Source organism: Narcine bancroftii, chromosome 3, assembly GCF_036971445.1.
Source record: "Narcine bancroftii isolate sNarBan1 chromosome 3, sNarBan1.hap1, whole genome shotgun sequence".
In the NCBI taxonomy this organism is placed as follows: Eukaryota; Metazoa; Chordata; class Chondrichthyes; order Torpediniformes; family Narcinidae; genus Narcine; species Narcine bancroftii.
Genome location: NC_091471.1, coordinates 329,728,433 through 329,748,152, shown reverse-complemented (window position 1 = coordinate 329,748,152; position 19,720 = coordinate 329,728,433). Strand labels below are relative to the sequence as shown.

Genomic DNA, 19,720 nt, shown 5'->3' with positions numbered 1-19,720 from the left:
GATTAGGTTACAGAGACAGGAAGGGGTGTGGGGGCAAGAGGGGTTACAGAGACAGGGAGAGGTGTGGGTGACCTGAGGAGGATACAGAGACAGGGAGGGGTGTTGGGGACCTGAGGACGTTACAAAGACAGGGAGGGGTGTAGGGGACCTAAGGAGGTTACAGAGACTGGGAGGGGTGTAGGGGACTGGAGGAGGTTACAAAGACAGGGAGGGGTGTAGGGACCGCAGGAGGTTACAGAGACAGGGAGGGGTGTAGGGGAATGGAGGGGGTTACAGAGACAGGGAGGACTGTAGGGGACTGTAGGAGGTTACAGAGACAGGGAGGGGTGTAGGGGACTGGAGGAGGTTACAGGGACAGGGAGGGGTGTAGGGGACTGGAGGAGGTTAGAGGGACAGGGAGGGGTGTAGGGGACTAGAGGGGGTTACAGAGACAGGGAGGACTGGAGGGGGGTTACAGAGACAGGGAGGACTGTAGGGGAGTGGAGGAGGTTACAGAGACAGGGAGGGGTGTAGAGGACTGGAGGAGGTTACAGCGACAGGGAGGGGTGTAGGGGACTGGAGGAGGTTAGAGGGACAGGGAGGGGTGTAGGGGACTAGAGGAGGTTACAGAGACAGGGAGGGGTGTAGGGGAATGGAGGGGGTACAGAGACAAGTAGGACTGTAGGGGAGTGGAGGAGGTTACAGAGACAGGGAGGGGTGTGGGGCCAGAGGGTGTTACAGAGACAGGGAGGGGTGTAGGGGATTAGAGGGGGTTACAGAGACAGGGAGAAGTGTAGAGGACTGGAGGGGGTTACAGAGATAGGGAGGGGTGTAGGGGACTGGAGGAGGTTACAGGGACAGGGAGGGGTGTAAGGGATGGGAGGAGGTTACAGAGACAGGGAGGGGTGTAGGGAACCGTAGGGGGTTACAGAAACAGGGAGGGGGAAGGGAGGGGACCAGAGGAGGTTACAGAGATTGGGAGGGGTGTAGGGGAATGGAGGGGGTTACAGAGACAAGTAGGACTGTAGGGGAGTGGAGGAGGTTACAGAGACAGGGAGGGGTGTGGGGCCAGAGGGTGTTACAGAGACAGGGAGGGGTGTAGGGGACTAGAGGGGGTTACAGAGACAGGGAGAAGTGTAGAGGACTGGAGGGAGTTACAGAGATAGGGAGGGGTGTAGGGGACTGGAGGAGGTTACAGGGACAGGGAGGGGTGTAAGGGATGGGAGGAGGTTACAGAGACAGGGAGGGGTGTAGGGAACCGTAGGGGGTTACAGAAACAGGGAGGGGGAAGGGAGGGGACCAGAGGAGGTTACAGAGATTGGGAGGGGTGTAGAGGAATGGAGGGGGTTACAGAGACAAGTAGGACTGTAGGGGAGTGGAGGAGGTTACAGAGACAGGGAGGGGTGTGGGGCCAGAGGGTGTTACAGAGACAGGGAGGGGTGTAGGGGACTAGAGGGGGTTACAGAGACAGGGAGAAGTGTAGAGGACTGGAGGGAGTTACAGAGATAGGGAGGGGTGTAGGGGACTGGAGGAGGTTACAGGGACAGGGAGGGGTGTAAGGGATGGGAGGAGGTTACAGAGACAGGGAGGGGTGTAGGGAACCGTAGGGGGTTACAGAAACAGGGAGGGGACCAGAGGAGGTTACAGAGATTGGGAGGGGTGTAGGGGACCAGATGAGGTCACAGAGACAGGGAGGGCTGTAGGGGATCGGAGAAGGTTACAGAGACAGGGAGGAGTGTTGAAGTCTGGCTCCTCTGGGTAGTTGGCAGGGTATAGGAAAGGAAGTGTCACTTATGCAAACAACTAACAAGGCTGTTGTACCCACCTGAAGGATTCGATCAGCCGCTCCACCTTCTGTGCTTCACCCTGCACGCGGATATGGGCCTGGAACTTACGAAGTGCCTCATCCAGCTCCATCCCACCAAAGTCCATTTCATCCACCACACAGCTGCATGCCAGGCACAGGGGGCAAGCAGAGAAGGGGGGAGTTATACTCGTGGGCAGTACAAGAAGGTTGCTGGCAGTGTGAGAGTGTGGAGTAACATTCGAATGACCATTCAAGATCTTGTCTGCTCTACTGACACAACTGGCCAACTGCAAACATTTATTTATTTCCCTTCCTTTAAATTTACTATTGCTTTCTCTTCCATTGAATTATATTTCTGTTTACTTGTTAAGCTGCAGCAAGGAACATCTAATCAACTTCATTCATTCATTCGTTCGACATGCGGAGTATAAAATCACGCTAGAGTGGGCTTTGTGCATGTGGGTGTTTGATGGTTGGCAGTGAGTCGATGGCCTTAAGGACCTGCTTCTTTGCTGCATGTCTCCACTGACAGCTAAACTTCAGTGCTCCAGAGGCTGAAACAACCAGGAGATCCTGCTAGATTTCACTCTCTCCCTTCCTTCTCCCTTCCCATCTCTTTCCTCTCTTCCCCTTCCATTTCTCTCTTCCTTCCACTCTCCCTCCTCTCTCTCCCCCTCCCTTTCTCCTCCCTTACTTTCTTTCTCCCCTCCCTTTCTCTCTCCTTCTTTATCACATACACAACCCACATACCTGGGGGGGTCACTGGGCAGCAGCCCCCAAGCCAATTCCCCCCTTTCTCTATGCTGGGGTTACTAGGGCCAGCAGCTTCAATTTCGTTGCTCCACAAGTTCTTGAGACTCTTGAGGGCCGGAGTAACAAGGGATGGAGACAGGGTAACAGTTGTGGTGGTTACTCACTCCAGGACGTCGCGGTTAAACTGCTTCTGTCTGTTGCCCAGGAACTCTCCGATCATCTGCCGACTCAAGCCTTTGCGTTCCAGGATGAAGCGAGCCACGCCGATCGGGGTGTCTGCCACAAAGCCTCTCTCAATCAGGTACTGGATCCCCTTCTCTGGCTTCCTGTCCCGGGGCAGATAGGAAGGAAGATGAAGGCTGAAACATGCATCGGCCCCCCAAGCCCAAAGCGCCACTTCCAGCCTCTCTCCCACCACCACATCCATAGGGACCCCGAGATCATCCTCATGCCTTCAGTGGTGCACGGAAGATGGTTGTGCAGCCTTCGGTGGGCAGCTGTACTCTGTGTACTGGTGATAAAATTGCACCCCGCCCCCCGCCCCACTCCATGGAGATACAAGGGATCTGGATTGAAGAGGGTGAGGATAATGAAGGAAGAAGTGGAGGGGATGGAGAAAGAGGAATGGGAAAGGGGGTGAGGAAGAATGGAGGGACTAGGAGAGCAGGATGGAGAACGAGGGAGCGAGGAGGGTTGGGGAAGAGGGAAGGATAGAGAGGAATGGAATGGGTTAAGGTTTGGATAGAAGGAGAATGGGACAGGGTGAAGGGGAGGTTCAGAAGTGCAAAAGTGTCAGGAGATGTATGTGCCCCAGATCACCGTCCGCTGACCACATGCCCCCCCACCCACTCCCTGGTTCATGGACGCAGGTCACAGACTGCACACCCCAACCCCCCCCCCCAGGTCATGGACCCCAGATCACGGACTACTGATCACATGCTCCAACCCCCCCCCCCCCCATGTTATGGATCCCACGCCCACCAGGTCACAGATCCCAGGCCACGGATTGCATGCCCCCCAGGTCACGGACCTTATTCCCCACCAGTCACCCCCCCAGGTCGCGGATCCCGCTCCCCTGGTCATGCCCCCCCCCCAAGTCACAGACCCCACACCCCCCCCCAGTTTGTAGATCCAACTCCTCCTGGTCATGCCCCTCACTCCCCCCAGAAACACCCCCCAGTCATCCCAGCAGGTTGCGGACCCCACTTCCCCTCTGGAAATGCCCCCCAGTCATGTACCCCTCTCCATCCCCCCACCCCCAATAACACTCCCCGGTCATGCCCCCCAGGTTGCAGATCCCACGCACTTGTTGAAGAGGTTGAGACCAATGCGGTACTGCCGACGCTGGAAGACATCGTTGTTGAGGGTAGGCGAGTCCCAGCTGTGGCGAGTCTCCCTCAGGTACGTCTGTGGGCAGGACGGCACTTCGGGCAGGCTGTCCCGGGACGACGAGCCCGTGCTGCAGTTGATGGTCTCGTTGGAGTTGAGCGTGCTGTCTAGGCTCCCGTTCTCGCCGTCCGACATCTCTGCCTCTGCCTTGCCGTTGCGGCTCGCCTCACCGGGCGGGTCGAGCCGGCGGGGGGCAGGCGGTGGCGGAGGCGGAGGGGGCGGTGGAGGCGGTGGCGGGGCATGGTGCACAGGTACGGGCATGGGCAGGGGAGGCAGCGGGGGCTGAGCGTCTGGCTCGTAGGCCAGCTGTCTGCCCAGCGAGCCCCTCTCCGAACGGTCGCTCATGTCCACCGAGCTGTCGCTGGGCGGCTCGATGGTGAGCAGGGGCAGGTGGGCAGCCCGCCGCCGGTAATCCCGGCACTCTGAGCAGGGTGGGCCCCTCCGGGTGCCGGCCTCCGCCTCCCTCGCCCCCGAGGCCCATGGCTCGGAGGAGGCGGGGGAGGCAGGAGCCGAGCGGGCCCCCTCACCTTCCTCCAGGTAGAGGGTGACATCACTGTAGCTGGTGGTGGAGTCCTCCGCCTTGACCCTCCGTGCTTCGGGTCTGTCCTCCTCCTCCTCCTCGTCCTCCTCCTCCTCCTCGTCCTCCTCCTCCTCTTCCTCCGGGGGGGCTGCTGCTGGACTGCCGGGTCTGCGCCCCAGTGCATCGTCGATGGAGTCGGCCAGTGAGCGCACCTGAACATAGAACAATACAGCACAGTAGAGGCCCTTCAGTCCTTGATGTTGTGCTGACCCAAATATTCCTTCCTCAAAAAACATACTAAACCCTCCCTACCTCATAACCCTCTATTTTTCTTTCATCCAATGCCTGTCTAAGAGTCTCTTTTCCTTTTCAATATTTTAATTAACCTTTCTCGAGCAAGAACGCCAGCAGCTTCAACCTTGGCGATGTCAGCCCAACTACACTGGGCAGGACGTGTTGTCAGAATACCTGGCAGAAGACAGCCCAAGGACGACTCGTATGGCCAACGGTCCTGGGGTCCCCAAAAACAAGGAGGCCAGCAACAATGGATAACAGACGTTCTGCGCACGAGCCTCAGGAAAGCTGACAAGGGAGTATCTGGCTCAACATCGCTGGCAGTGGACGGACACCTTCGGAAAAGGGGAGGACACTGCAGAGAAGAAGCTGAAAGTGGCGACGGAGGAAAGGCACAGGAAGTTCTGCAGCAGAGCTTCTGCCCCTGCTGTCCCTGCAGGCCTCACCTGCTGAGTATATGATAAGCAGCGCCGGTCAAGGATCGGCCTGTACATCCCCTCCAAGACGCACATATCAAACCCCATAAATGGACTGAAGGGAACCATGGGGATGGATCGCCAGGAGGAAAAAGATTAACATTGAAATTTCACCTCCAGAAATTGAGTACATATGGATATAGGTTAAAAGTCAAAAAGATACGTTACACTTAAATCATATCATTTAATCCAAGATTCCCTACCTTTTAATCAAACAGATTATATTATCATAAAAAAGGAAAATCTAAACCCACGACCAAGAATGAAGCTGGCCAAAAAAAAAATTCTTCTCAGAGTGATAAATTACCTCATTAGTCGACAGTTCAAATCAAAGATTATAAAAGTAACTCAAAAAGGGTCCCCACAATGTTTGAAAATTTAAATTCAAATTGGAAATTGAGCATCGAATCTTCTCCAAGCTCATGACGCCACGTAGCCATTGAGTTGTTATTACACAGGGTAACATCCCCCTGTCTGACCAGCACCGCCTGCCTAACCACAAGAGAAATAAAAGCTCACACATTTATGAGCTCATTAATCTTATGCTTCTCTCTCCAGCAATACCGAATAAAGCAATTAAGGGATTAGATTTAAAATTAACTTTAAAAAGTACAGAGAAAGTTTGAAATACTTCGATCCAATATTTCTCAAGGCTGATATGTCCAAGATTCTCTTAAATGCCCCCATTGTTTCCACCTCCACCACCACCACCACCCCTGGCGAGGCATTCCAGGCCCCACAATACTTTGATCCAATATTTCTCAAGGCTGATATGTCCAAGATTCTCTTAAATGCCCCCAGTGTTTCCGCCTCCACCACCACCACCACCCCTGGCGAGGCATTCCAGGCCCCACAATACTTTGATCCAATATTTCTCAAGGCTGATATGTCCAAGATTCTCTTAAATGCCCCTAGTGTTTCCACCTCCACCACCACCCTTTGTACGAACGTCCTCTGGTGTTTGTTGATCCTGCCCTGGGAAACAGGCACTGGCCGCCTACCCTATCTCTGCCCCTCAGAATCTTGTCGACCTCGACCAAGTCGCCTCTTCATCTTTCTACGCTCCAGAGAGAAAAGCCCCAGCTCTGCTCACCTGCTTGGAGAACGCTTCCTCTAGCTCAGTGATCTCATTGGTGAAGTCGCTGGAGGCAGTGGTGGAGCCGGCCTCCTGGAACTGGTCGCTGCGCTCTGAGTGGCTGCGGGAGCCGAGCCCACGGGCATCGCAGCGGGCCACTCCGTGGCCCTGCTCGTACTCCTCGAAGGAGTACTGCATCCGCATATTGGACAGCACGATGCGGCGCGACATGCGGCTCTCGCTCAGCGAGCTGCGCAGCCGCTCGAAGTTCTTGTTCATGCGGTACTGTCGGAAGGCGGTCTGGATGGTGCGGGCAGCTCGGCGGCTCAGAAAATAGCCCCCGTACTTCCTCTCCAGCATCTCCACCTGTGGGGGACAGAGTCCTGTTACTTGGCATGCACTTCGCCGCACCCACCTCACCCTTGTTGACATCTACCCCTCCCTCGAGTGACCCAGCGCTCCTCGTCGACACCCACGCCACTCTCGAGTGACCCAGCGCTCCTCAATGGCACCCACCCATCCTCGAGTGACCCAGCGCTCCTTCACACCACTCACCCCACCCTTGGGTGATCAAGCACTCCATGCCACCCATCTCACCCTTGAGTGACCAAGCGCTCCTTGATGACACCCACCCACCCTTGAGTGTCCCAGCACTCCATGGCGCACCCACCCCACCCTTGAGTGACCCAGTGCTCCTCAACGGCATCTGGGCTCACCATGGGGACAAGACCCTTGGTCTGATCGAGAATCCCCAGCAGACATCTGTCCCCACAGGGGTGGGTAGGGCAGGCCAGGCTCTCATTGCACAGAATGAGCAGTCAGAATGAATTTTAATAAGGCATTGCACAAGGGTCCTCATGAGAGACTCCTGCGGAACCGTGGTCCCTGGGCTACCTCAACCCGAGTTTGGCATTGCCCCACCCTCCCTGCCCCGGTGCTGTCTGCTCATGCGTGCGTGGAGTTGGCACTCTCCCCCATTCGTGACCATGTGGGTTCTCCAGGTGCTGCCAACAATGCCGTAGGTTGGTGGGTTCATCAGTCTCAGTGACCTGCCCCTAAGGTGTGGATGATGAGCAGAATTTGGAGGGAGTGCATGGGATCAAGTGGAGGAAAAGTATGGTTTCACTGTAGCCACTAAAAGGAAGGGAAGCTAAAATGGAGAATCCACTGTGTCAGAGTGGGGCGTGAAGGCTTTGGTTCGAGAAGCCTCGATGAGAGGAGGCCCAGGTGTTGGCAGTGGTAACAGCACCACAGGAGAAGAGGCTTTAGTCAGAAGGGAGGGGTAAGGGCAGGTCAGGTTTGCATTGCAGAGTGAGCAATTGGCATTTGACAAGGTCCCCCTCATGAGAGGCTCATTCAGAAAATCAGGAGGCATGAGAACCATGGCTGTGTGGATTCAGAATTGGCTTGCTTGCAGAAAGCAGAGGGCGGTGGTGGACAGAAACATTCTGCATGCAGCTCAGTGACTAGTGGAGTTCAGCAGGGATCTGTTCTGAGACGACCCCCCCCCCACCCCTGCTCTTTGTGATTTTTATAAATGTCCTGGACCAAGAGGAGGAAGGACGGGTCAGTCAGTTTGCAGATGACACTAAGGTTGAAGGAGTTGTGGACGGAGCTGAACGAAAGTTACAAGAGGATATAGACAGGATGCAGAGTCGGGGAGAAAAGTGGCTGATGGGAGTTCAATCCAGATTAGTGTGAGGTGATGCATTTTGGAAGGACAAACCAGAAGGCTGAGTACAGGGGTAATGGTCGGTTACTTAACCGTGTGAATGAACAGAGGGACCTTGGGGTCCAAATCCACACATCCCTCAAGGTCGCTGCGCTGGCTGAGAAATAGTTAAGAAGGCCTATGCGACGCTGGGCTTCATTAGTCGGGGGAGATCGAGTTCAGGAGTCGAAAGGTCATGTTGCAACTCTACAAATCTCTGGTGAGACCCCACTTGGAGGATTGTGTTCAGTTCTGGTCACCTCATTACAGGAAGGATGTGGAAGCTACAGAGAGGGGGCAGAGGAGATTGACCAGGATGTTGCCTACAATGGAAAACAAGTCTTATGAAGCAAGATTAGCAGAGCTGGGACTTTTCTCTTTGGAGCGAAGAAGGATGAGAAGAGATTTAATAACAAACAGCACAGGCCACCTATACAAAGTGAAGGGAGGGAAGTTTAGGGGAGACATTAGGGGTATATTTTTTTATACAGAGAGTTATGGGGGCCTGGAATGCCTTGTGGAGGTGGTGGAGGCTGGAACATTAGGGGCAATTAAGAGACACATGGATGGAAGAAAAATAGAGGGTTATAATATTTTTTTTTTGGTCAGAATATATCAGTCAGCACAGCATCAAAGGCCAAAGGGCCTGCCCCGCGCTGTAGTGTTTGAAGTTCTAATGGCAGCTGGGGCAGTGGTAAACTCCTCTTGTAGGAATGACTTTGAAATGAAACAGGGGAGTCTGCAAATGCTAGGATTGTAGTGAAAACACAGACTAAATGCTGGAGGAACTTAGCCGGATTTGCGGCATCCATTGGAGGTGAAGATATATCACCGCCGTTTTGGACCTGAGCCCTTCCTCAAGGGACAAGCAAAAAGTAGTCAGGCATCTGAATAAAGTCTGAGAAAGAAGGGTTCCCCTCCCTCCAATCTTCGACCCCCTTTTTCTTTTCCTCTAAATTTTTCTCGCTCTCCCTCCCCTTTTCCCTCCTCCTTCCACAGAGCCATTATCAATTCCCACCTTTCCACTTATCATATCCAATTAACACCTTTAGTCTGTTGGTCTGGGCTCCTCCTCCCCCCACCCCCCCACTTTCTCTCCCCAGCCTGCTTTTTGGTTACACTTTGAAGAAGGGCTCAGGCCTGAAAAGTCAGTGATGTACCTTTTCCTCTTGCGGACGGTGCGAGACCGGCTGAGTTCCTCTCGCGTTTAGTCTGTGTTTTTCCCAATGACTTCACCTGCAAGAGGATGCATTGGAGGCTTTCGGACCTGATCCCAAGGACATCAGTAAAATTGAACGAGTGCAGAGCAGATTTACTAGGATGTTGCCGATCTTCAGGAGACGAGTTATCGGGAAAGGTTAAACAGGTTAGCACTTTATTCCTTGGAGCACAGAAGAATGAGGGGAGATTTGATAGAGGTTTACACAATATAAGGGGGACAGACAGAGTAAATGTGAGTAGGCTCTTTCCACTTAGATGGGGGGAGATAAATACAAGAGGACATGGTTTTAGGGTGAAAGAGGAAAAGTTTGGGGGGAACATGAGGGGGAAGTTCTTCACTCAGAGAGGGGAGGGAATGTGGAATGTGCTGATGTCTAATGTAAATGTGGGCTCACTCTGATGTTTTAAAAACAAATTGGATAGATACATGGATGGGAGGTCTAGAGGGTTATGGAACAGGTGCAGGTCAGTGGGACCAGCAGAATGTTTCTGCACACACTAGAAGGGCCAAATGGCCTGTTTTCTGTCCTCTTGGGTTCTAGGGGTTGTCTACTCAGCCCATGTGGGTAGAACTGAGGAATAGAGGAGCAAATTTGTAGAGAGCTGGCAGACATGAGGTGGTGATTGTAGGTGATTTTACCTTTCCACATCTGGACTGGGGCTTCCTCACTGTAAAAGGGCTGGATGAATTTGTCAAATGTGTTCAGGAGCATTTCTTAAATCAAACAATGAAGGTCCCAACTGCAATATTGGGTCTCCTGTTAGGGAACGAGTCAATCCATCATGGAAAAGGATAGGTCAGGTCCTCGGGCTGAGAGTCAAGGCTGATTTTGATGGGAACAGAAAGGACCTGGTGGCTGTGAATGTGACTGGTTGCTTTCTGGCAAGATGAGCTTGCTAAGTGGAAGTCCTTCAAAGGTGAAATTTTGAGTACAGAATTTGTATGTTGCTGTCAGAATTAAAGAATCCTCTTCCTGCTTGCGCAGCGCTAGGCCGGCAGGTTGGTGCCTCACCCGCTGTGCCCCCATGGGGTGGTGGCGGGGGCTCAAACTGGTCCGGGTTTCCCTCACCTTGGCACCGGTAGGGGGTCTGATATTGAATTAACTTTTTATTCACAGCTGAGTTGAATCATTTTCATCCAAATGAACCTACAACTGGGCTATAGCAGATAGGGCAACGCTGTTACGGCGCCAGCAACCAGGGTTCGAATTCCGTACCGTCTGTAATAAGGCACGAGGTGAACTTGGCAGACAAGGGGGGACAGGAGTGGTTAGGGTAGGGGAACGAGAGGGGTCAGGGTAGGGGAAATGGGAGGGGATGGGAAGGGCAGGGTTGGGGGATTGGATAGGTCATGGTGGGAGGACAGGAGGGTGACAAGAGAGGTCAGGGTAGGATAAGCGTGGGGGGAATGGAGGGGTTAGGGTGGGGATTGGAGGGGTGGTTGGGGGATAGGAGGGATCAGGGTGGGGACGGGAGTGGTCAGACTGCGGGAATGGGAGGGGGATAAGAGGGGTCAGGGTGAGGGTTGGGAAGGGTCAGGGTGGGGGGACAGGAGGGGTCAGGGTGGGGGATGGGAGGGTAACGAGAGGGGCCAGGGTAGGGGGTAGTGAGCACGGAGGGGTCAGCATGGCGTGGGTAACTCCTACCTTCTTGTCCTGCAGGTCTGTCGAAAGCTCATAGCTGTCGGAGAGGGACTTGGGCCGCCTGCTGGCATCTTCTTCCTCCTGCTTGCGCAGCGCTAGGCTGGCAGGCTGGTGCCTCGCCCGCTGTGCCCACTGGAACTCGGGGCATTGGGGGCGCCCATGGGGTGGTGGCGGGGGCTCAAACTGGTCCGGCTTTCCCTCGCCTTGGCACCGGTAGGGGGTCTGACTGCAGGGGTTGTCCACAATTGTCCCGGTGTCACTGCTCTGTGTGTCTCCTTCCACACTGGAGAGGGGAGAAACCATAGGGTCCATCAGCACTGTCCAGGCCACGCTGGCTGACAGCCCCTGCAGGCTGGCACACGGGGGGTGGGGGAAGCCCACCAGACTCCTTGTCATTGGCAGGATCCACTCCACGCCACCTCCATCCTGGAGCCCATGATGCCGGAACAGCAGTTATCCGGCCTGTCGAGCTGGCCCCACCCTCCTTGGGCCTCTAGTGCCCAGGGCAAATGGGTGTCACATCCCCCAGCTGCACTCACACAGACACAAACTGCTCACCCGCATGATCATCTTCTCTTTCTCTGACTCTCACTCTCTCTAACCCTTTGCTTATCACTTTCCTCCTCTCCTCTCACCTCACCCTTCTCTCCTCACTTCCTCCAGCCCCTCATCCTCTACTCCCACCCTCATGCACACAAACTCACACTCTGACTCCTCACCTCTACATATCCCCCGACCAGAATCATTTTCCTCTCTCAATCTCTGACTTTCTCTCTCTCTCATTCTCTCTGACTATCTCTTTCTATTTCTCTGCCTCTCTCTCACACACTCCCCTCCCATCCCCTGTATCCCACTCCCCGCTGGACTCCCCCTCCCCCATGCCTGACCACATTTCTCCGTCGCTGGGAGCCATGTCCCAGCCCTGCCTGCCTGCTGTACCTACGTGCATAGCAGGGCCCTGCTGGCCGGCCTGACGTTCCGGGCCCTGCGGGAGCTGCCCAAGGCAGCTGCCCTCTCCATCACCGATCCCAGCGAGGGCATGCTCAGCCGAGCCATGGTGTGGAGGGTGGGGGGGTCGCCGTCTGTCCGGAATAGCACAGAATCCCTGTTACCGAACTTGGACCAAACAGGAAGAAAACAAGAGCTGGTGGCTGGCTCCTCCCAGCTCCGTCAATCAGCTGAGGGGACCAGGGATCTGCCAACTCAGCCCTTCTGTGTCAGGTTACAACCTCAGACCTGGTGCCAAACCGTCCCCAGCCCTGGTCCTTCTCCCAGACTCTCCCCAAACCCTAATCCTCCTCCCTAAGCCCTCGTCCTCCTCCCCAAACCCTCATCCTCCTCCCAGATCCATCCCTGAGCCTTGGTCCTCCTCCCAGACCCTCCCCAAACTCTCATCCTCCTCCCAGATCCATCCCTGAGCCTTGGTCCTCCTCCCAGACCCTCCCCAAACTCTCATCCTCCTCCCAGATCCATCCCTGAGCCCTGGTCCTCCTCCCAGACCCTCCCCAAACTCTCATCCTCCTCCCAGACCCTCCATGAGCCCTGGCCCTCCTCCCAGACCATGAGCCCTGGCCCTCCTCCCAGACCATGAGCCCTGGCCCTCCTCCCAGACTCTCCCAAGCCCTCGTCCTCCTCCCAGATCCTCCCAAGCCATCCTCCTCCTCCCAGACCCTCCCCGAGCCCTGGTCCTCCTCCGACCCACCCGAGCCCTGGTCCTCCTCCAGACCCTCCCCGAGCCCTGGTCCTCCTCCTGACCCTCCCCGAGCCCTCATCCAGACCCTCCCTGAGCATCCTCTTCCCAGACCCTCCCCGATCCCTCATCCTCCTCCCAGACCCTCCCCGAGCCCTGGTCCTCCTCCTGACCCTCCCTGAGCCCTCATCCCCCTTTCAGAACCACACTCCTCCAAAGCCCACTCCTGCTCTCAGGAGAAACCTGTTTCATGGACAAGAGGCCATTTAGTGCATCTCTCTCCCATCTACCCCCCAGTACTTTCCTCCCATTCAGTGTGACCACATCTTTCCTGCCTTCCACAGTCAAGCAAACAATCCCCATTGCAGGAGAAAGCTGCAAACCACTCCTGCCCTCAGTGAGAACACAGAACACTACAGCATAATACAGGCCCTTTGGCCCTCAATGTTGTGCCGACCCATATATTCCTATCAAAAAAAAAGTACTAAACCTTACCATCCCTGTAACCCTTACTTTTTTCCATCCGTGTGTCTAAGAGCCACTTCAATGTCCCTAATGTTCCAGGCTCCACCACCACCCCTGGCGAGGCATTTCGGGCCCCCATAACTCTCTGTGTAAAAGAAACACCCATAAACTTCCCTCCCTTCACTTTGTACAGATGTCCTCTGGTGTTTGCAGATCCCACCCTGGGAAACAGGTGCTGGCTGTCCAACCTGTCTATGCCTATGAGAATCTTGTTGACCTCTAACAAGTCTCCTCTCATCTTTCTATGGTCCGAAGAGAAAAGTCCCAGTTCTGCTAACCTTGCCTCATAAGACACATTCTCCAATCCTGGTCAATCTCCTCTGCACCCTCTCCGTAGATTCCACATCCTTCCTGTAATGAACCAGAATTGAACACGATCTTCCAAGTGAGGTCTCACCAGAGATTTGTAGAGTTGCAACATAACCTCTCAACTCTTGAACTAATGAAGCCCAGCGTCCCATAGGTCTTCTTAACTATCCTATCAACCCGTGTGGCGACCTTGAGGGATGTACAGATTTGAACCCCATGGTCTCTCTGTTCCTCCACAATGTTCAGTTACCGACCATTAACACTTTTGGTTTGTCCTTTCAAAATGCATCACCTCACACTGATCCGGATTGAACTCCATCTGCTACTTCTCTGCCTGACTCCACATCTTGCCTAGATCCTCTTGTAACCTTCAACAACCTTCAGCTCCAAACACAACTCCTCCAAACTCAGTGACCCATCCTTCCGCCTCTTTATCCAGATAAGTTAAAGTGTTTCCCCCACCCCTCCCACCGTTCCTGAATCCCAGGCCACAACTCTGGGCCCAGACTCCCCAAACACCAGGAACACTTTATCCCCACCCATAGTCTCCCAATTACCTCTTAACATCCTGAAAAGCATCAGCTCATCTGGAGAACCCCTGGCAAATAGCCCCAGTTCACAGAGCAATAGCCACTAGCAATGTCAGATATTCACATCAATGTAATTTATGAGGATTTCACACCCTGGTTTGCTCAGCCCTACAGTAACTTGCATTTTAAATTTAATTTTAGACATACAACACTGTAACACGTCCTTCCGGCCCATGAGCCCATACTCCCCAATGAAGGGGGGAGGAAACCGGAGCACCCAGAGGAAACTTGCGTAGACACGGGGGAGAACGTACAAACTCCATACAGACAGCGCCAGATTTGAACCTGGGTCAGCATTGTGCTAACCAATTTTAGGACTGTCTGCTCTTCCCAGGGAGTTCCCAGGAAGGAAGCAGTCAGGGACTGTGGGTCCTGTGGGGAGTGAGTGACACCTTATCCCCTCTCTTCAAGACCTTCTCACCGTCTACAAGGCACGGGGCAGGAGCACAATGGGATGCTGCCCACCTACCTGTCTGCATGAGGCTCTGCATCAGGCCACAGCCACTCGATTGGCTCCTTTCCCTCCCTCCAACGCCCACAGGGGAGGAGGGGATTGCCACCCTTTGTACTGATTCATCCTGTTTCAGAGATGTATCACCCTTCCTTCACCGACACTGGGTCCGGATGCCAGAATCCCTCCCTAGCACTCCCATCACAGCAAGGATTCGACAAGCGGATAGGGGAAGAGAGACAACAATGTCCTCCAGGCCTCGTTGGAGAGATGTGATGAGAACCTCAAGTGTTCCCATCGGGAGAGGGAGCGTGGGCTGGGTCAAAAGATGAAGGTAATCAGGGTGATGCACAAAGGAGGGAGGGAAAGAGGGATGGGGAAGGATGGGAGGATAGAAGGAGAGGAAGTGGAGGAGAAAGGGAGAATGAGAGGGAGGAGAGTGAGTGGGAGGGAGGAAGGGGAGGGGAGAGAGGAGAGGATGAGAGAAGGGAGAGGGAGGGAAAGAGGGATGGGGAAGGAGGGGAGAGAGGGAGAATGGAAGGAGAGGAAGTGGAGGAGAAAGGGAGAATGAGAGGGAGGAGAGTAAGTGGGAGGGAGGAAGGGGAGGAGAGAGAGGAGAGGATGAGAGAAGGGAGAGGGAGGGAGGAAGGGAAAGAGGGATGGGGAAGGAGGGGAGAGAGGGAGGAAGGAGAGGAAGAGGAGGAGAAAGGAAGAATGAGAGGGAGGAGAGTGAGTGGGAGGGAGGAAGGGGAGGAGAGGGGAGAGGATGAGGAGAGAAGGGAGAGGGAGCGAGCATGAGAGCAGCAGAGCATGGGAGACGAAAATGAATGAAGCGTGGCAGTGTGGCTGAGTTTGGGGGTGGGTGCTGAGAAGAGACTAGGAGCTTGAACGAACTGGCCTTCCCATCACAAGGGGCGGACCATCACCAGGGTAGGGGTTTTATCCAGGGCACACACAAGGCACCACATGCTGGAGGGTCAGCTGGCCTTACCTCCACCCTCCTCGCTCTGAGACTGCCCATACACAGGCCAGCCTATGGCTCTCCCCACATCTCCGTCCCTGCTTTCCTACTCCCACCACTACCAACCCCCTACTGATCTTTCCCCTTCATCTTATCCGGTACTGTACTGATTCATCCTGGCCTGGGAGAAGGGGAGGAGAGTGGGAATACCCCTGTCATTCTCTCCACAGACTTCCATCCCGCCCACAAACACGCCTCACACCCCCGAGCCCTGTCCTTGCTTTGAGGTCTCCAGGGCTGTAATGCAGGGTTCATGCTTGTTTCCTCTCCCACAGTACCAAGCTCCCTCCTCACCGCCCCTCCCACTGTGCGGAGCTCCCTTCTCACCACCCCTTCCACAGCATGGAGCTCCCTCCTCACCGCCCCTCCCATTGCATAGAGTTCCCTCAACACCTGACTGATGTACAGTGGGCTGGTTGTCTGTCTTTCCACTCCTGGACTAATCTTTGCCTGAGGTCCCTCACTGCCCAAGGTCCCTCACTGGGCCCCTTTCCTAGCACTGCCTGCAGCTGGCACTGGGGAAGCTTTGCCATCTTGCGACTCACCTTGGTGCCTCGGTGATACCTCGGGAACCAGTAACACGCAGCCCTACGACGAAGGCAAGTGTCGAACACCCTGCCAACCCTTGCCTTTCCCTGTTTTGAGGAAGAAAGCGGAACCCAGCGATGATGCAGACACCCAGGAAGTTACCCTTGTGGTTTCCAACCTTGTGGGAAGTTATGAGCTCCTCTGAATGCACTGTTAACTCTTGCAGAAACCTCACACCCTCTCGCCCAGCTGTGTTCAGCCCTCCCTCCACCCATGGCAACAGCTCTAACCAGGAGCAGGCAGACAATGTATGAGGAGGATTCACACTGAGGAGACACAGGAGGAATTCACACTCCCAAAGGAGTTACATCGACAATTAGGGGGATCATAGAACACTGCAGCACAGTACAGGCCCTTCATCCCTTGATGTTGTGCCAACCAAGCCATATATTTCTTAAAAAAAACACTAAACCCTCCCTCCCCAGTAACCCTCTATTTTTTTTCCAACTGTGGGCCTGTCTAAGAGTGTCTTAAATGCCCCCAATGTTCCAGCCTCCACCACCACCCCCGGCAAGGCATTCCAGGCCCCCACACTCTCTGTGTAAAAAAACCTTACCCCTAAACTTCCCTCCCCTTACTTTGGACGTCCTCTAGAGTTTGCTGATCCGGCCCTGGGAAACAGGCACTGGCTGTCCACCCTGTCTCTGCCTCTCAGAATCTTGTAAATTAAGTCTCCTCTCATTCTTCTACACACCAAAGAGAAACGTCCCAGCTCTGCTAATCTTGCCCCATGAGATATTTCCCAATCCAGGCAACATCCTGGTGAATCTCCTCTGCCCCCTCTCCGTAGCTTCCACATCCTTCCTGTAATGAGGTGACCAGAGCTGAACACAATCCTCCAAGTGGGGTCTCACCAGAGATTTATAGAGTTGCAACATGGCCTCTCGACTTCTGAACTCAATCCCCGACTAATGAAGCCCAGCGTCCCATAGATCTTCTGTCCGATCAACCTGCACGGTGACCTTGAGGGATGTGTGGATTTGGACCACAGGGTCCTTCTATTTACAGTGGGGGTGACATTGATGGTGGTGGGGGGGTGGGGGGTGATGTTGATAGAGGCTGGTGTCACCTGGCTAATCTGTGGTTCCTGCTGGCGCAGGAATGGGTTCCACTGACAGTGTTGTGTTTATGTGCCTGTCCCGTGCCATCCAGTTACAGGGTCACCTTCCCATGTCCATCTTTCGTTTCCTGCTATTCCCAAATTTCAAGGCATGAATGGCCAAACCTTGTGGTCCTTCCCCACTGACGTTGATGGGAGAGGGTGGAGGGAGTGGGGTGGGGAGTGAGGGGGACAGTGAGGTAGAGAGGGAAAGAACTGAGGAAAACGTGTAGGGAATGGGAGAGAATGGTAAGAGAGAGGAGGGGGTGGAGGATGAAAGGAGGGAGAAGGAATCTTGACCCTTTCTGGAGCAGGGCTTCACACTGCAGACCTGTGTCCAGGACAGGAGAGAGACAGGTTGTGGCATTGTGAGGGGTTTCTGTGCGAGAGGATGGGTGTTTTGGACTGTCCAGGAATGTGTAGGGATCAGCTTCACCCTGGTGGCAGAGGCCATTGGAACTTGGCGCATTTGAGCCCTGCTTCATCGCTGCACACCCCTTCCGTGAGCCACTCCTGCAGGCTGGACCCAGCCCACAACAGACTGATGGTGCTCAAGGGAATTTAAAGAAATTGACTCCCAGGAATTTTAAAGCTCCCTTTGTTCCAGCTGCCACTCATCCAATCATTAACTTCAATTAGACCACAGGAGTGGGCTGCCCGGTTGCAGGAGATAGTGAGAGGTGATTTCACATACACTCGCACTGTCTTGCAGGGTAGGTCGAGCAAGATTCCACTGAGCGACCTGCACATCAAGCTGACACGGACGAGCCTCAAGAGTGAAGCGTCTCACAGCCAGTCGGATGGCCGGCCAGGGAAGTTACCTGCTCGACAGATCAGGGTGGTCAGAAACTGTCAGCATGTTCGAGCAGAGATCCATGCGCAAAGGCAGGGCTGTCAACTGACGAGCCACACAGCTGGAGAATGCAAGTAGGCTGAATAATCCTTTATTAGCAGTCCGACACAGGCTGGTGTTTTCTGGGGACACATTCTCCTCTATTAATAGCAAAGAATCTCTACTCTCCCAAATAAAATATCCAGCCCACTAGACATGGGAGAGAAGGCGTGGCCCCTTTTGTGGAAAATTGAGCTTTATTTATTTTGGTTCAATGTCAGACACTGTGAAAAATCCCTCAGTACTTGTTCTTGCACCTCGCATTCCCCAAAAAAATAACGCGGTATTTCTTCAGCATCTCTGAGATTCTGGGGACTCAGGCTCTCTCACAGTCTGGAGAATATACAGCATTTATCGAGGGACATCCAGCAGCATTTATCAAGTTGCCTTGCAGAATCTGTGGAGATCAGACAGTGTTTATTCAGAGTCTCTAATAGACAATTCATCCAGACATTCTGGAAACAACCTGCAGAGTTTTTCTGTCTCTCAGTCTCTCGTTTTGTCTGTGCAGTCTGAAATCAAGGCATCATCTTGTAGAGACATGCAACACCACATTGACTCTTCATTGAAGAGCAGAGCATCTGGCTGACCAGGTGCAGCACTAATCTCCCCACCCTGCTTCATGACACCAGTGGGCTTTGTTGGAGGTTGTCCACAGTAGGTCTGCAATCTTCCAACCCAGAAGCTTTGTTCATATCCCTTGTACCAATTCAGGAGCTTTCTGGTAACTCCTCGTGCTGATCCTGCCAGTTAATGTCCAGATTTCCCTTTGTTCCCTGGTCCTTCATGTCCCACGGCTGTCCACCCACCTGAGACAAGCTAGGCCCCAGCCCATCTGGGTTGGCCTGACTGCCAACCATTCCACTCTGTAAAAAGTGCTGTCCCTCATTCCCAGTTCCCGTACCACCTCGAGCCCCAATCTCCATCTTTTGAGTTCAAATCCTTCAGCAACCCTCACTTTCTCCTTAATTGCAATGTACTTCAGTCTGCTACACCCCTCCCTGTCTCTGTAACCCCCTCCGGTCCCCTACACCCCTCCCTATCTCTGTAAACCCCCCCCCCCGGTCCCCTACACCCCTCCCTGTCTCTGTGACCTCCTCCAGTCCCCTACACCCCTCCCTGTCTCTGTAACCCCCTCCAATCCCCTACACCCCTCCCTGACTTTGTAACTCCCTCCAGCCCCCCTGTCTCTGTAACCCCTCCCTGTCTTTGTAACTCCTTCCAGTCCCCTACAGCCCTCCTTCTCTCTGTAACCCCACTCAGGCCCTCCTGCTAATCTCTCCCGCTTATATATTACTCCGCAATCTCTGCCCAAATCCCATCTCTCGGTTGGTGCCCAATGATCAGTTTGCGCTACCTCTGACTGTGTGAGGACAATAAACCCCACGTCCATCTTCTAACTGTACAGAAGAGATTTCCGAACATTGTAGCACTGCACATGCTACGATCTGTTGGAGAACTCAGTAGGTCGCAGACTATCAGAGAGAGGAAGAGAAGGGTCAACATTTCAAGCTAAGGCCCTTCATTCAGCTCAAAGTATCGACAGTTCTTTCTCCCATACTGAAGCTGCTCGATTGGCGTGCCGCAGTGTATTTATCTCACGAAAGACATGTTGTTCTGAACAGGTCAGGGTTCCACAGAATGTCAGTATTATATTTTGACCTCTTGTGGACGCTGAGATCGTGTG

General features: G+C 54.0%; 1 protein-coding gene and 1 long non-coding RNA gene across 6 annotated transcripts in view; one reads left to right on the top strand and one right to left on the bottom strand.

The window, feature by feature from the left end:
- The window catches only part of LOC138759189 (IQ motif and SEC7 domain-containing protein 2-like), a 43,499-nt gene extending 27,396 nt beyond the window's left edge, over positions 1-16,103 (bottom strand). Inside the window, exons 1-6 of one of the 4 annotated variants that reach the window (XM_069929244.1) lie at positions 16,000-16,103; positions 10,872-11,151; positions 6,312-6,659; positions 3,846-4,660; positions 2,704-2,865; positions 1,805-1,927 (exon numbers count right to left, since the gene is read on the bottom strand). In XM_069929244.1, the coding sequence (XP_069785345.1) occupies positions 1,805-1,927; positions 2,704-2,865; positions 3,846-4,660; positions 6,312-6,653 (1,442 nt within the window). In that variant the 5' untranslated portion in view covers positions 6,654-6,659; positions 10,872-11,151; positions 16,000-16,103. Of the gene's footprint in view, positions 1-1,804; positions 1,928-2,703; positions 2,866-3,845; positions 4,661-6,311; positions 6,660-9,164; positions 9,233-10,871; positions 11,152-11,811; positions 12,060-15,999 lie in introns of those variants that run through there. The other 3 variants (XM_069929242.1, XM_069929245.1, XM_069929243.1) reach the window with 3 other exon arrangements.
- LOC138759191 (uncharacterized) overlaps positions 1-18,311 on the top strand; it is a 111,809-nt gene extending 93,498 nt beyond the window's left edge. For both annotated transcript variants that reach the window (XR_011354652.1, XR_011354649.1), the window contains exons 4-5: positions 2,745-2,840; positions 17,854-18,311. This is a non-coding gene — a long non-coding RNA (uncharacterized lncRNA). The remainder of the gene's footprint in view (positions 1-2,744; positions 2,841-17,853) is intronic.
- The last annotated feature ends 1,409 nt before the right edge of the window (positions 18,312-19,720 follow it).